Below are 16571 nucleotides of genomic sequence, written 5' to 3'. Positions count from 1 at the left end.
ATGTAATCAGGTCATGTGACTTTATGCCAACATTCCAAAGATTTGTATCAAAATCCAAAATGACAGCATATGTGGACAAAGACACTGGCCATGAGGTGTTGTTATATTTTTCACGATTATGATATTTTAGAGTGAGTTTGTTTCAGAAAATAGTTTTTAAGGATAGTTTTACATGTCTTAGAATGATCTTCTTACGACTTTGACAATCAGGCATTGAATGCCTGTATCCTGGGGGATACATTGCCCATATAAGGGTAGAAAACAGGGCTGATCATCCACATATATACAGTGCTTATGTTTTGAGGCCTGCTCGCTACTAGATATTGAATAGGATAAAGGTGTGCAACATTGATCACTTTTTATTTTGCTCTCAAATGTGTATTATTGATGAATTCACCAATGTACACGTGTTTTCAGGGAATTTTTGTCAGCAGTTTTTCTGGCGTATCAAGACAAAACGCCAGAAAAAGTGATCAAAAAGCCAAAAGTCCCCAGGCCAGTGGATGATATGAGGTATGACAGGGTTGTCCACGTCCCCATCCGGTCAGTGAAAGGCCCATGCAGGATGTGCCAGGATGGACAGAGATCCGTCATGTGTCAGAAGTGCATTGTGAGGCTTTGCCCGAGCTGTTTTCCCAGCTTCCATCGCCCATAGAATATACTCTACATCTGGTATATCTTCCACAGGGAACACGGTAGAATAAAAAGGGAAACGGTGTTATAAAAATCGGCACATGAACTGTTTGAAAAGTTATGAAATGTTACATTTATATCCTACATGGGCAATGCATCTTGGAGGATAAAGATCTGTTTTTCTAATTTTTTCTAACGTTGTATGGATAACGTGAAATAATGTAGCTAATTCATTGTTTATGAATTGTTTTAAAAGTTTGGAATGAACTATATTAAAAAGAATGCAATGCAAAATGTTACCCTAAATGGGCGATGTATCTCGGGAGATACAGAGTGTAACTTAGAAAAGAAAAAAAATAACATGAACTTTTGTCATTTTAGTCTAGATAAATTACAAAATAGCAATGACTAATTTTTCCATCAAATTTATTTATGCTGTATTTATGCCCCTAACTGTATAGGGGGGTGATATAACCACGGTACACCTCCCCTCAATATCTCTGGGCAATGCTGTAAATCAATGAGCAGGACTAATGGCAATTTTGAAATTTGATATGATTTTTGCTTTACTGTGATGAAATGCTTTGATTGGCCATTTCATTTTCTGCATTAGCCACAAACAAAACAATGTGTGGCAGCTCCGAGTCCCTGTGGAGACCTGACTGGAGGGTGCTGGTCTGAAGGAGACACCTTCAGGCCTTGGACTTCTCCTCTACATGCAAGCTGCCACCTAGATCACTGTAGGGATGCAACTCACGGTTATATTCATCCCGGATTAACCGTTTGGTTTATAAAATGTCAGAAAACAGAGAGAACTGGACACCTCCAAGGCGATGCCTTACATTGCCTGTAGCTGTTTTACATTTGCTGTCCTATAAGAAAATGAAAAGCAGCACATTCCAAAGGCTGGAACCACTGAATTTTAGGCGAAAAAAAATTGTTTGTGTTGTTTCCAATTTTCATCCGTTTACAAGTCAGGTTCAACCTTGGCTGGGTTCAGTGGGCGCGGGTCCCTCCCAGCCGGGCGGGGGCCCAGCGACCGACGGGTCATACTGTTTTTGTTGTCGCAGCGTGCAAGCAGGAGGGTAAACAAATCCAGTTTTAATAAGGGCTTGTAGCTCATAATCCTCAGCCACCAGCAGGTGAGGGCCAACATGTGGGGCGAGACCACGATGAACGGACAGCACAAACACACACACACATACACACACACACACACACAGACACACACACACACACAGCAGCTGTCACTTGTTTTCCCGTGGCAAGACCGATCCAACAAGAACACCGTGGGTCTCGGGGAGCTTCGCCAAGAGAGGACGGAAGAGGAAGGAGGAAGGGGAAAGGGGGGGGGTATATTAATACAAATGACAGAAGGTGATGGATTTTACTTTTTCCAATTTAAGTCCATTTGATTCCTGCCACCATTACATTTTCTAATACAAGCTGATATTTTACACAAAAGTACTCCATGGCTATTATAATTGGACATGACGTGAAGCAATATCCCAATATTCTACTGTGTGGGAGTGCACAGTGCGTTTTAGTACGACTAATTTACCACTTTGCCGTTTTGTAAGCATTATGCGTTTGACTGGTGGGACTTGTTCATGGTTACTTTGCCCTAGTGTGCTTTATGGCGATGAAATGCTTTCAGCGATGAGGGAAAAAAAAAAATCAATTTCCCCCCTGAGTGATTTGGTTACACAGAGCATGAACACAGTCTAGCTGGCTGTTGTCTTGTTTTTAGCTAACAAACATACTTTTTTTTTGTTGCTGTTCTTGTGGCTTATTCCATATAATCCAGAGAGGTTTTCATAGATCAAAAGGGTTGTTTACACAGCCTATAGAGGTTCAATCTTTCTTAGTTTAACCATGAAAATCAAGCCAAAACTGAGGTTTTAATGATTTTATGTCACACAGTGTGCGTTTGTCCTCTCCTCCACTGTAACAGAAAATGGCTACAGGAGCCACGCCGTCTGGTTTACATCTCTGCTTTCTCTTTCCTTTTCTTGCTTTCTCATACTGTCTGTCATCACTCCCTTTTTTTTTACTCCTCCCCAGGTCGTTTCTTCCCCGTTTTGGTTGACTCTCTACAGTATCTCCGTCTGCCTTCTCTTTGTCTGCCTCTCCTCCATCGCAACCCATTCCTGCTCCTTATGAACTGTGAAAAATGACTGTCTGCAGGATGAAGTGGACAGAATTCGCCGGCGTAATGGCCTGACAAAATGAATCGCGGCCTTCCTCGCCATTCATCACCGCTCCGAGGCGACTGCGGTTAAGATCTGTGAAGGTGCTGGCTTATTGATTACTAGTTGTAACTACAAAGTGTCTGATTCAGTGTTCGTAGCATGGCAGGGTGGGGGGTGGGGGGCGGGTTTGGGGAAGGTGGTTGGTGGTGGGTGGAAGGGAATGCAGGCGGCTGCAGCGCTCTCAGAAATCCTCTTTTGATAGATTTTAAATAGTGAAATATTGATTTCTGTCCGGTCCAAGGCCTGGCGAGCAGGCCGCAGCATTGTCTGAGATATAATGCCGGAACACCAGTTCTGCTGGCCACCATCAGTCATTCTGACAGGGAAAAATGAGGAAGGAAGAAAGAAGGAAAGGCGGGGGGGGGGGGGGAGAGAGAAGGTAGGTATACAGAAAGAGAAATAAATCAGGGGTTCAACCCTTTACCTTCATTCAATTTGGGTTGAATCTCTCTGTTACATGGGAACACGTCCTGATTAAAGCACAAACTGGATTGTGTCACTTATGCATACTCTGCATATCGTTTACAGCGCTGACTTTTGTGATTAGAATAACAACAACGCCCACAAAAATACAGCGCACAATGACATCCACACCTTCCAAACTTTCCCCATTATCTTGTGTTTGGTGAGGAGCTACTGTATGAGCGGGATAATGACCTACTAAGAGAGCACCCCATGGAAAGGTGATTACTGCTCTTACTTGTTGGCCACAGAGGCAGCAAAAATGCAGGCAGGTAGCATTAATCTAAATTAAAGACATTGGAGACTGCTTTTCTGCTGAGTCACACTCCTTTAAGGCTGTGTGTTGTTCTGCTGATAAGCTTGAATTAATGGTAGTGGTAGTTTTTTAATGCGGCGCTACAAGAGGGAGGTCTCACACATGCAGACAGATATTATGATTACAACTGCATGAAAAGGGATTCATCCAGATGTGGAAACAATACAGATATTTGGAGTTTTGCAATACAAACTCTGCATTTTCCTAATAAAAAATACATTCACGTACTCGGAAGGAAGGCACCATATATACATGTAGAGCTGGGCAATATATCGATATTATATCAATATCGAGATATGAGACTAGATATTGTCTTAGATTTTGGAAATTGTAATATCGCAATATGGCATAATTACAGTAAAGTGATCAAGTCATTTTCTGAACTTACTACACTGTTGTAACTGTTCTATTATTAGCCTTTACCCACCAAGTCATTATATCCACATTACTGAGGGTTATTTATCAAAAATCTCATTGTGTAAATAGTTTGCAAAAGCACCAATAGTCAACGCTACAATATTGTTGCGGTACTGAGGTATTTGGTCACAAATATTGTGATATTTGATTTTTGATGTGTGTGGAAAGCAGACAATTTGCTTGATCTCAATAAACAAGGACAAATATTGTATCATAGAGGAATAAGCAGAAGGAAACAATTCAATGTTAAGGTTCACGCCGTGAAAATAATTTCTACTTGCCCAAAGTCAAGTCAGTTGGCCCCTATTCAAATTGAATGTTTTTTTTATTAGTGGTTATGACATAACAACAAAGTCTCAAGTAATATGTTATATTGAGTTGTTTCATCAACATCCCCAAAACACACCAAATCATCTCCTGTACTTCTTACATGATGCATATTCTGAAATGAATTTGCATAAAACTAAAAAACTCTGCAAAACAGCAGCACCTATGGGAACCTAATTGAGAAGGGTCAAGGTCTGAACTGAGGTATTATGGGTACTTTTTTGTTTACCTTTTATTGAGTATTGTATAAACCTAATATACTGTACATTAAATGTATTGTTATGCTGATAGCGTCGCAGTGGGAACACTTGTTGTATTTAATATTTTATTGTAGTTTTGCACATAAAGGGTTACATGTTGACTATCGTCATCTTGTGTTTTTGTTTACCATTTCTTTTATGTCTCTACCTAGTTATGGCATGTGATCTTACCAAACCAAATCTCAACAATTTTGAACTGGCAATTAAACATCTTAGTACAGCATCTTACTGAAAACTTACTGACATCATATTAGACCAAAATATTAATCCGAGATTCTAAAAATATATTATTATAGTAAGTTAAATTATTTAAACATAAATGTATTTTCACATTATATCATATTCTGTCGTTTTACCCACAAATAAATCTGTTTGCTTATTTAAACAAAACACGTGTGCTATTGAGGAAATTCAGTTCATTCCAATTATTTTTCGACTCAGTCATACATCATGTTTAGTCCCAAAAAAAAAACCCTGCCGATTGTAATGTAATGTTTTGGTCCTGAGAAAAAAAAATGGAATTAGGTCAAGACCAGGTGGTGACCACCACCCACGCACCCTCCACATGTAACACACACACACACACACACACACACACACACACACACAGAGGAAGCTCAGGCCTGGTGGGAGGTCTGAGGTCTGGCCCTCCACATTCCACAGACAAGTGTCTAGCACCTGCTAGGCCTCAGTCAGCCTTTACTGGCCAACAGATTAGGACGGGCGGACACACTCCAAATCTGTTTACTTTACAGTCTGTCTATTTGCGTGTGTATGTGTGTGTGTGAGTGTGAGAGAGAGAGAGAGAGAGAGCGAGAGAGAGAGAGAGAGAGAGAGAGAGAGAGAGAAAGTGAATCCAAATCCATTTTCAAGTTAAACTGAAAAATATATGGTCACATTTTTACAATGTGCAACAGCTCTATATTGTTTTTATTGTACCAAAAATATGCAGCAGAACAAACACAGACATTAAAAAAAAAATAATAATAATACAATACATTTGCGCCCAGAAAAAAGACGACACACTGTCTGTTAGAGGACATTACATTTTTTTGGTCATTAAAGACTCACCAAGGTTGGATAACAAACATTAGAATAACTAACACACACACACACACACACACACACACACACACACACACACCTGGCACCTTGTACGGCAGCCCCGGCCACAGTGTATGAATGTGTGTGAATGGTGAATGTTTCCTGTAGATGTAAGAGTGCTTTGAGTAGTTGTTAAGACTGGAAAAGCGCTATATAAATACAGCACATTTACATTTACATTTACACACACACACACACACAGTACTGCACAAACAGTAGACATGCACACACACCTTCAGCAGCCCATGTCTGACAGGTGCACATGTCAGTGGTTAGTTCAACCTGGATCAGAGCATTTGGTCTCACTCTGTAGCAGACAGGCCCCTAGGGTGTGTGTGTGTGTGTGTGTGTGTGTGTGTGTGTGTGTGTGTGTGTGTGTGTGTGTGTGTGTGTGTGTGTGTAACCCAAGGGCCCGATGCTCAGTACCCAGACACTACCCATATTGTTTTCTTCAGTGGAGCTAGAAAAAGAGAAGCTGATTTACAGAGCTGTCTGGCACTGGAGCACACGGATGCATGACTGACTCGGCCTAATGGAGTTTTCAGCTTTGGATTTACACTTCTCCTTCACTGAGAGGAGCATAAGCACAATCGGGCTTCGGCACGTCTCTGTGGCAGCTATGTTAGCGCTGTGATCTCCTCCTGCAACTGTTACTAACCGTTTGCGTCGTTGCCAGTTCCACCGCAGCCCCTTCTCCCTTAATGCCATGTTTTGAACGTGGCCGCGGTTATGGATTCCCAGATTGGACATTTTCTTCTTCAATTATTTTTGCGGTAATAAATGCCCCTGAGTCAGACTTTATCTTCTTTTTCCACCAAATTTCTTTTATGTAATTGCGCCCTCACAATTGTAAATATTTAACAAAGTGCACGCTAAAGCTAAGAAGAGTGATTTGAAGTTGACCAAACCCAGATTTCACTCATTATTTTACAAAATACAACAAATAGCACATACAGTGGCCTATACTGTATCTACTGCATACTTTCCATTTACACACAGAGGTTAAAAAGCTTTACAATTTTCAAGCTTATTTACACTTCTTGTGTGCCTGCAAATCATGAAAAGCCAAAACCTAAAAATGCCTAATTTTCTGTCATAGAAGACTAAAAAAAACTCCACATTTACAGATTTTAAAAGCTGGAACAAGTGTTGGCATTAGTTGTTGTTTTAAAAGGCATAAACCATCATCAAAATTGTTTGCAGATTAGTTTCAGCTCTAATATTAGGTTTTCCAGAATTAAATCCAACAAAACAAATTAAACAAAATAAGCATGTCACAGCATTGTACTAACATTTAGGATGAACAATGATTTAGCTTCTCCAAAAAAAAAAAAAAAAGGTTATAAAGTGTTCAAAAAATCTGTCAAAAAGAAGAGTTTTCACACTTGTCTTTCCTCAGCACGTCGTGAATGTAGCGTCATTACACTGTGACCCAGAGAGCCAGAGCTGATAATGCTGGGAGTCCAACACCAACGTGTTAACTGGACCTGAATCGGTGTTTGTCTGTGTCGGATTGCTGGACCGCCATCGGGGCAGGACTGTGTGAGTGCCTGCAGCTGCCCACAACCGCTGGCTTCAACAAATGACCCATTTCACAGCTTACAAAGCCTTAAACCTCCAAACTATGTGAACAAATCCATTCCTGTGCTTTTGGAAGGAGACCAACTCACATGGGAAGGTTATATTTCTATCAGCGGTCCTGATGCTATAGGCCCAGTTCTTTATTCTGGTCTTAAAATTGTTGGCTGCTATTTAAATAATATGGCATTATGATGTCTGTCTGTATGATGATGGCTGAGAAAACAGTGATTTTTATCATTTTTTCTTTGAAACTACCATTCCCAGGTAGGGAAGGGAAACTCAATGTATCTGTCAATCTTTTTCTGACTTTGTAAAACACGACCTTGTACCCTTTGCTTGTCACTCAAGTGAGGCAGCGGGCAGCACAGTCAACAAATTGAACATGGCGTCTCCTTTAGAGACAAGGTGAGAAGCTCAGTCATCTGAGAGGAGCTCGGAGTGGAGCTGCTGCTCCTTTGCGTCAAAAGGAGCCAGTTGAGGTGGTTCGGGCATCTGGTAAGGATGCCTCCTGGGCGCCTCCCTAGGGGGGTGTTCCAGGCACGTCCAACTGGGAGGAGGCCCCAGGGAAGACCCAGGACTAGGTGGAGAGATTATATCTCCAACCTGGCCTGGGAACGCCTAGGACCCCCCAGTCGGAGCTGGTTAATGTGGCTCGGGAAAGGGAAGTTTGGGGTCCCCTGCTGGAACTGCTGCCCCCGCGACCCAATACCGGATAAGCGGATGAAGATGGATGGATGAATGTTGGATGTTACATAAACATACACCCTTTTGGTTACATGTGGAATTAATTCTGAGTCTTTCTGTCACTGGAAGCCTTCAGTTTCCTCCACACTCCCCTCTCACTGCTATACGGTATCAGGCTGTGGAACAGATCGTGCAGCGTAAATCGTCATAAAACAGAATAATCATCTGCGCATGCGGGAACATCTCGCGCATGTCAGATCATGCGGGCAGTACAGATTGTGTACCGACAGTAAGCATACACTAAGAGAGCTGACTTCTCAAGTAGGTCTCCAGTCCTGGCTATAAAGTCAAAAGTCAAGACCACCAAGTCCCAAGTCTAGTCCAAGTTCCATCTTTGATTCAAACGTCACATTCTAACACTTTGAACTAGGGCTGGGCGAGATGGAGAGAATCAAATATAACAATACTCTTGAACAAATACCTCAATGTCAATATGCCGACGATATTGTAGGGTGTTGGTGCTTTCACAAAATATTTTCACAATGAGATTTTAGATAAATAATAATCAGTCATGTCGATATAATGGCTAAGTGGGTAAAAGCAATTTAAGTTCAAAAAATGACATCACATTACCGTAACGCAGCCTTCACAGCCAGGGAAAGACCAGAATTGTGCCATATTAGGATATTAAAAAATGCAAAATCTAAGACCATATTTGTCTCATATAACAATATCAATATAACATGGATATTTTGTCCAGCTCCATATTTTGTCCAGCTGGTCTTTTAAAATGATGAATTATAACATTCAGTTACAACAACCAGATAAGGAATATGCTAAAGGGAGTTTTGGTTCCAAATTAAGTGTGTGGGTTTAATCCTGTGGCTGTTTATTTGGTCAGAAAGGCCCAAAAAGTAAAGAAAAGAATTGGAAAGCTCCTTCATATCTGTGGGAAAACCCCAACCATTCAGGGAGTAGACACAAGGACTGTGTGAGAGCAGACCATCAGCATGGGCTCTGATCCAGACTTCCTTGATCATCTCCTCATTTTGGAGTGACTGTCAGGGGACCCTGAAGTCCAGGAACGGCATCATTGAACAAACAAAAAGTCTGTAATTTTATACTGTTTATTGATCCCTGACGGGGAAATTACAATTTACACTCTGTTTTGTTAGTAATCACTCACACAGGCCTGAAAAATACACACACATGTTCTGTCCTTTGGTCCATACGGGGACTTGAACCAGGGACACTCAGATTCCCAACCCAACACCCTACAGGCTGAGCTACTGCCACCCAGTTCCTCCCATTGGAGAAGTATTGGTTCTATGTAATGCTATGTAAACTAGAAAACTGAGTTCCTTAATCCACTTACATTTCTTTAGATTCCATGGTGCAGTGAGCCTATCAGGCCATGGAGCTGTGGCGAATCATGCAATAAGTGTTGACAGTAACAGCGGTGGGAGACTGAGGAGGAAAGAACAACTGTGGCACAACTGTCGTCTGAACGTATGTAATGTGTGATCAAGCCATGCGTAATATAAACTGCAAAAAAGAAAGAAAAACTTGAGGAAGAAATCAAACTGATTTCTTCATTGCCAGTAGCCATATAGCAGTAAGCTGGGATTTGTCTCGAGGGTTCTTTCTACAACATTTATTGAGGGGGAAAACGAGAGACCAAGGGAGACAGAAAGAGACTGAGAGGGATCAAGGTCTCTCCTCATAATTACAAAGATAGCACGGTCCCACTCGCTCCCCAGCGGAGCCTCCGATGCGTCACTCCCCGTCCCTTCATATTGTATAAAGACTGTTCTATCAGCCCAGGAACGGCATCATTGCTTGTAAATTAATTTGGGCTTCCTGTCAGTCGGGGCCTTCTCCTCTCTTATCTGGCAGTGTAATATGGGAAGCTGAGAGGCTAGGGAGATACTGCTGAGAGCGCTGGAGGAGAGGAGGGGAGGATAGAGGGGATGGCAAGATGGGGTGGGGGGGTGGAAGTGAGTATTAAAGAGAAGAGAGATAGATAGGAGGAAGGAGAGAGGCAGGGACAAAACAAGAGAGGCGAGTGAGAGAAGCGAATGAGTCCCTGCTGGATGTCAAGGAGCAGATTCAAGGAAGTACCTGACTCAGTGATAAGTGAATATGGTCTGGTATCCTATTTCACACACACACACACACACACACACACACACACACACACACAAAGCTATTTGTCATCCAGACTGGACTCTACACCGAGAGGCCTTCACCTATCAGCACTATTTGTCCCCGTGTCACAGCAGCCTGCAGATAAATCTTCTCCCAAGGATCCTTGTTTAAATCCACCCCCTATTACCAAAGGTCCAGCCCTCTCATATCCACATCTGCTCAACACATACACACTCACACACAGACACACACTCACACACACACCTCTGACCTCTTCAGTTGTTTCTAATTAACCCCTCACACACTGTATGTAGCCTCAATTCCCTAATGGCAATAAATAGGCCTGACTACAATCCCATTAGTGGACGGAGTCATGATGGTGAATTAGGAGAACACTGACGGCACGGAGGCTGAGCTCATTCTCGTCCAATAAGAGCCCTGGTACTTAGTGACCGTATGTGCCAAAAGGGTTTATTTGCAGATATTGTCCTTTTTGTTCCATTTATCTACATATTTATCATACTATTTAAGCAGTTGCACACTTTTGTATTCCCAAATTGTATACATATATACATTTTTGTTCTTGTATTTTATCCTATTATTATTTCATGTATTTTGTGTGTATGTATATTGTATCCTAGTATTTTATTTATATTTATATTCTGTGCTGTGTGACTGATATTTTGCTGCTGTAACACAATCATTTCCCATTTTATTGGGATCAATAAATATCTATCTATCTATCTAATTATGACCAATATCTATTTGTGAACATTCTTGTGTCACAAGCTGTGTTAATATATTAGGGTTTGTGATGAGAAGATTATGTAGGGCCAAAATTATTTTGGATAGCCTAACAATGAGGAGGCATAATGCAAAGACAGCTTCTGGTTAATAGAGACACTTTCATTTTGATAATTTCAAACCCTCGGCTTTGTTTTATTATAGAAACAGCTAAACGGTGTTCAGGAAATTCATAACACTGCCATTCGTTTTAGAGAACGTATGATACATAACAATACTCAACATTAAACACAATCATTACAATTACACTCTATATTCACAGCCTGAAAAGGCTGCTTACATGTTCATGCATTACCAATAATACTTGAATAATTTCTATTCTGACAGGGACCCTTTTGCATAATGAGTACTTTTGACAATGTAAGTAAATCATGCCACAAATACCTTTGTATGTTAAGTTAAAAGTTCTCAATACTTCTTCCAGCCCTGGCAATTACAACGGATTAGATTTATGGGGTGCAACACCAACAACTACAACAACAATTAGCCTAGAATTAAATCAGCAGAGCTTGTATTAAATGACACTGCATAATTTAATAGTTTTCACTGCTGCTGTGTGGGCACTTTGCTTTAGGGCAAACAATTTAGCAAATATACTGTAACTTTTCAGCATAAATGCACTGTGTGAGTATTCATGCGAATCTCTGATCAGTAAGACCCCGCCGTAGCTATCAAAAGTTACTAAAAAAATGCTGTTTTCCACCATAATACATTGTAGGGAAGCTAATAGTTTACTGTTAACTGTAACAGTGGATGTAAAAGTACTATAGGGTATCCCTTCATTATGTTATTGTAAGTGTAAAATCCTTCATTTCAACCAGGAGGTGCAAGTAATTCATTCGTGTGTGTATACAATATTTATTTCCAGAGTCCATTTCCACATTAAAACAAAACATATCTTATTTTTCAAGAAAGGTCTCGTATTATTTCAAGCATGGACACATGGCGACAATGAGAAAAACAAGCCTGGAATTTGTGCATGCGACATTTTGAGAGATTTGGCAGACCTCCAAAATGACAAAAAAACAACAGAGGCTCTTTAAGCAAATGAACAATAAGACATGCATCATCTATTGTGGCCCATTCTGCATGGTTGGAACTACATCCACAAGAGAAATTGGTTCTATCCAAAAGCTCAGGAGTAAGAAGGTTACAACAGGATTGTTGTAACACCTCCCGGTGGATAAAACCTGACCTATTTATTCCTAAAAAAAACAACACCACTGTATTTAGGCCTTTTGGAGTACACTTTTAAGTTCATCATTCCTAGTTCATGTTCCTGTAGGAACAGAGTATCAAGCAACTCCAAAAAATACACATAATTATATACTATACATAATAACATAATTTTCTTATTATTTTATTCACTGGGTTATTTCATTTTTGATAGTTGCCTTTTGTGGTTCTCCTGACAACTGTTAAACATTGTAGAAAATAAAAAGAAATGAAAGCATGGTACAGCAGAAAATTATTTGTGTTATAAAACAGAGCTATGCAAGCCTTTTGGTTTCTTGGGATTTTTTAGTATCTAGTGCCACCTGGTGGTTTGCAGCAAACACAGACAGTATGTACCATGCAGAAAAGAACCGCAGATTGCTGTAATAAATGTATTTTCTGTGAGTGTTTTCTGCATGTATTATTTTTTCAAAAAGTCACAATGCTTTCAACTGTGTCAACTGTGGTAGTCTTGAGCCCTCATTAAAAACTGTACTTTTTAAAGACAACTGTGAGTGTTGATTAGAGCCACTGACATGTTGTTATACCTTTTCACATTTTCACTTTTCCATTTTCTTACTTTATCAATTATTCTAGTGGCAAATTAAAAGCTGACAATCAAGGATGGCAGGGGGACAGAATATTGAATCAGAGCAAAAGTTTTTTCTGTGCAAAATTATAATGAATTTCTGTGGTATTCTGGACGATACCCTCTACTACTGGGGGACCTGGGCATGCATAGATGGTTGCATTAGTCTACGAGTGCACGTATGCATGTGTGTGTGCACGCTTGTCCGCCATTCAGTTAGCAATGCAAGACACAGACTCATCTTCCTGTGTGCAACAGAGTATAAATCACTTGTACATAATTAGCAGGGACAAGGTTATGACTGACACTGAATTTCATCTTAATTACAGAAGGGAAATGTGTTCTATTAGTTTTATGGGATTTGCATGAACACATCTCTAATGAGTTAATCACACCTGTCATTGTGCTAGTAAATAGTCACAACAACTGAACGGTCACTTAATTAATTCTTATGGCAAATTCTGATTTTAATCATTAGCATGCATTGTTTTGCATAAGATAAATGCATTCTTTTAGATGACTATTGATATCATGCTGGGCAGCATGTGCTGTGGTGGTTGTGGCATATAAATTTCAATCACGGGGCCCAACTGGGGCCAGCTGTTCTCTTAGAGGGGCCATTTAAATTATATCACAAACTAAGCATTCATTTCAGGAGTGGAGAGTCAGATACTACTCTAGGTCTTCAGAATAAGCTATAAAGAAGGACCAAGTGTCATTTCACCAACAAAGCAATCATTGCATGTACTAATACATGACTTACCCAGCCCTATCTATATTCTTGGCATACAAAAGATTGGCAACAAGGCCAACAATATTCCTGTTATTAAAACGAATGACTCACAGCTTAAGCACAGCTTAATAATTAAATAATAAAGGGATTCTCAAAAGCAGCTAGTAGGCCACCTGCACATGCTCATTCACCCATTACACAGTGATGCAAAAGCAAAACAGCAACAATACCATGTACCAATACAATACAATACAATACAATACATACAATACATAATATAACCTTCATAATTTCAACAACACAGCAGCAAGGAGTTAAATGTGAACAGGTAGTCACAGAGAGACATTTAGCCATCAGGAAACATATCAGCTAGCAAAGAGAAAGATATAGAAACATACAGAAACCAGGTGTAACGTTTTCTGACTCACGTTGTTGACGTCCATTCGGCTTTCTTTCAATTAGACGACGTTTCCATGCCACGACGTCCCGCTGCACTTGTTGGTGAGTTGTCATATAGTTTGGGTTAAGGTCCCTCTTCTCGCTCCATCGCTGCTAGCTTAACGTTACGTTGGTGTTAACGTTAGCTGATACTATTAGCAACAGTTTGACACTGCTCGTTCTGTAGTTTCATTAAATAATGGCGATAAATGTTGTTGAAAGGCCAGAATGTGGCTGGCTTCACAATTCACTTCAGGGTTTCTTTTTACAGACACGCGCATTCGTTACAGTGACACGACCCCATTGGGTTAGTACTAAACTTTTTAATGATACTTGCTTTTCTTTGACATGTCTATGGTTTTGATAATTTTCGACTTCAACGGAATTAAATAGAATACTGTGAGGGTGCAATACCGTCTTTTAACCACATAGTGGGCGACATAAACCAGCTTTCATAACTCGGGGGGCGCTGTTTCATCCAGCGGAATGTGAAATATATAAAAAGGTTTGATTCAACTCAATGGCAATTTTTAGACTGACGGTTGTGATAGGTGATTTTGCTTCTGAAGTGAAATTTATTTTTAAATATATTTCAATGTAGTCAACATTCAACAACCTAACGCTAATCATTTTGGTAATACCAATTTTATTTTGAAAGTAACAGGATGTTTGTATTTCTCGAGCTGTACGCCAGTACAGTACAACGAACTATGTTTCATTACAAACATTGGCTGGGTGAAGGAGTTCCAAGCAAGCCAAGTCGTCTGTTCATTTCACCGGTTGACATTAAAGTAAGAAATAAATGTAATTACACTCTAGCTAGGTTTTATCTACCCAGTTCTGCAACCGTTAAAGCCTGGTTTTAGCTAGCGTAGAGAAAGCATAAAAGCTTCAGCTCGCTTAACGTCTGATGATAGTTAACGTTAACGTTAGACGATCAGCAGCAGGAGAGCTCATTGATATCCAGGAGGAGAGATGATGTTACGTTGGCCGGGCCACGTAGATAGACATACCTATTAACTACAGATATATATAGTAACGCTAGGTTACATTAGTTTAACACCCGGTTAGGTAACGCAAGGCTAGTTATTGGTGTTTGAACACAGGTGCTGTTTTCGGCGAGAAGGTCACATCGAAACTTTAGAAAGCAAAAAAAAACACCCACTAAATCATATGCTCCCGTTTTTATAACTTGTAAAAACAGTACAAACCACATGTAAAGTTACGTTAATCGTGTGCGTACACCGCATACACTGTTACACTGTACGTCTGTTAACGGCAGTAACGTTAACGATAGCAACTTTGGAATATAACGTTACTATCCATTTCCATTTCAGGGCTATTAACTTGTAATTATAAAGGACACCTAAAGTGCTCTTGACAACACACATGCGTTTAGTAATTTTAATGTAACTTAACTGTTGTACACCATGGCAGTAGATGTACTCACAGTATTTTAAAGTACTTCAGATAAGGACACAGGTCATTGTTGCTGTCAATGCGTGCTTTTGTTTATTGGAGGTGGATGATGCTGGTGATGCGGTTGCTGAGGGCTAGAGTGAAGCATGCTGGGAGCAGTCCCCAGTGCAGTGCTAAGCGATTGAGCTCAGCAGTACCTGGGATCAGCTCATGCTCACAACAGTCCTGCACTGATACTGACCACCCCAAAGTCCTCATCACTGGTTGGTCATTGTCTGTGTCACTAATATAGCATTTTGTTTTTCAGGCAATGACATTTGATCTCTATGGAAACTCATTTTTTCTTTTCTTATTGTTACAGGAGGGCTTGGACAGCTAGGGGTGGGGCTCGCCAAGTTGCTGAGGTACAGAGTTTACCTAACCTCTTATTTCATTTTTGTATTTCCAAAGGTGGATAGTTGTTTTGTCCTTCTAGGTGAAGAGTTACCCTCAGAAGGTGACACCATTGCCTGGAGGCCAGACTGAATAATCTGGAATGTGATCAGTCGCTCAAAAATGCTGTGCAAACAGTTATTGTAAATGTTTCAGACAAATGAAATCTTCTCTTCAGGGTTAATTGGTCCGTGTTGTCCCTATGATTCCAGTTCCCAGAACTGACCGTGTTGATGTTTCACCCTCAGGAGACAATTTGGAAAAAACAATGTGATCCTGTCTGACATCAGGAAACCCCCCAAACATGTCTACCATAATGGTGTGTATTTTTGCATGTCCTACACTGTGGAATTCAATGTCAATTTAATTGTTATGTGTCAGAGCTATTTTTAGCACCTGTACAAATCTATAAAATACCTGACTGATGTCCACTTTACCAAAAAACACCAGTCAGGTTTTGTTATTAGGCCGTGTTCAAGTGAATTTGTCAGGGTGAATGTTTCCAGACTGGAAATCTGATATATGCACCCAAAGGTACGCTCTTGGGGTAAAAGGGTCTACAAACACGGTAACGTTTTGTGTACATGTGTCCTCCACAGGTCCATTCATCTTCTCAGACATCCTGGACTTTAAGAACCTCCAGAAGATTGTGGTGAACAACAATATCAGCTGGCTAGTTCACTACTCAGCTGTGCTGTCCGCTGTGGGAGAGAACAATGTCTCTCTGGCCAAAGAGGTCAACATCACGGGTATATGC

At 40.5% G+C, this 16571-nt stretch overlaps 1 protein-coding gene across 2 annotated transcripts in view; it reads left to right on the top strand.

The window, feature by feature from the left end:
• LOC116673962 (L-threonine 3-dehydrogenase, mitochondrial) overlaps positions 1–16571 on the top strand; it is a 23244-nt gene that overhangs the window by 5091 nt on the left and 1582 nt on the right. For both annotated transcript variants that reach the window (XM_032506382.1, XM_032506381.1), the window contains exons 3-7: positions 14663–14754; positions 15482–15645; positions 15744–15786; positions 16063–16133; positions 16414–16563. In XM_032506382.1, the coding sequence (XP_032362273.1) occupies positions 15489–15645; positions 15744–15786; positions 16063–16133; positions 16414–16563 (421 nt within the window). In that variant the 5' untranslated portion in view covers positions 14663–14754; positions 15482–15488. The remainder of the gene's footprint in view (positions 1–14662; positions 14755–15481; positions 15646–15743; positions 15787–16062; positions 16134–16413; positions 16564–16571) is intronic.

The sequence above is a fragment of the Etheostoma spectabile genome, chromosome 24, assembly GCF_008692095.1.
Source record: "Etheostoma spectabile isolate EspeVRDwgs_2016 chromosome 24, UIUC_Espe_1.0, whole genome shotgun sequence".
NCBI classification, from domain to species: domain Eukaryota; kingdom Metazoa; phylum Chordata; class Actinopteri; order Perciformes; family Percidae; genus Etheostoma; species Etheostoma spectabile.
This window is presented reverse-complemented; position numbering and strand designations above follow the sequence as displayed.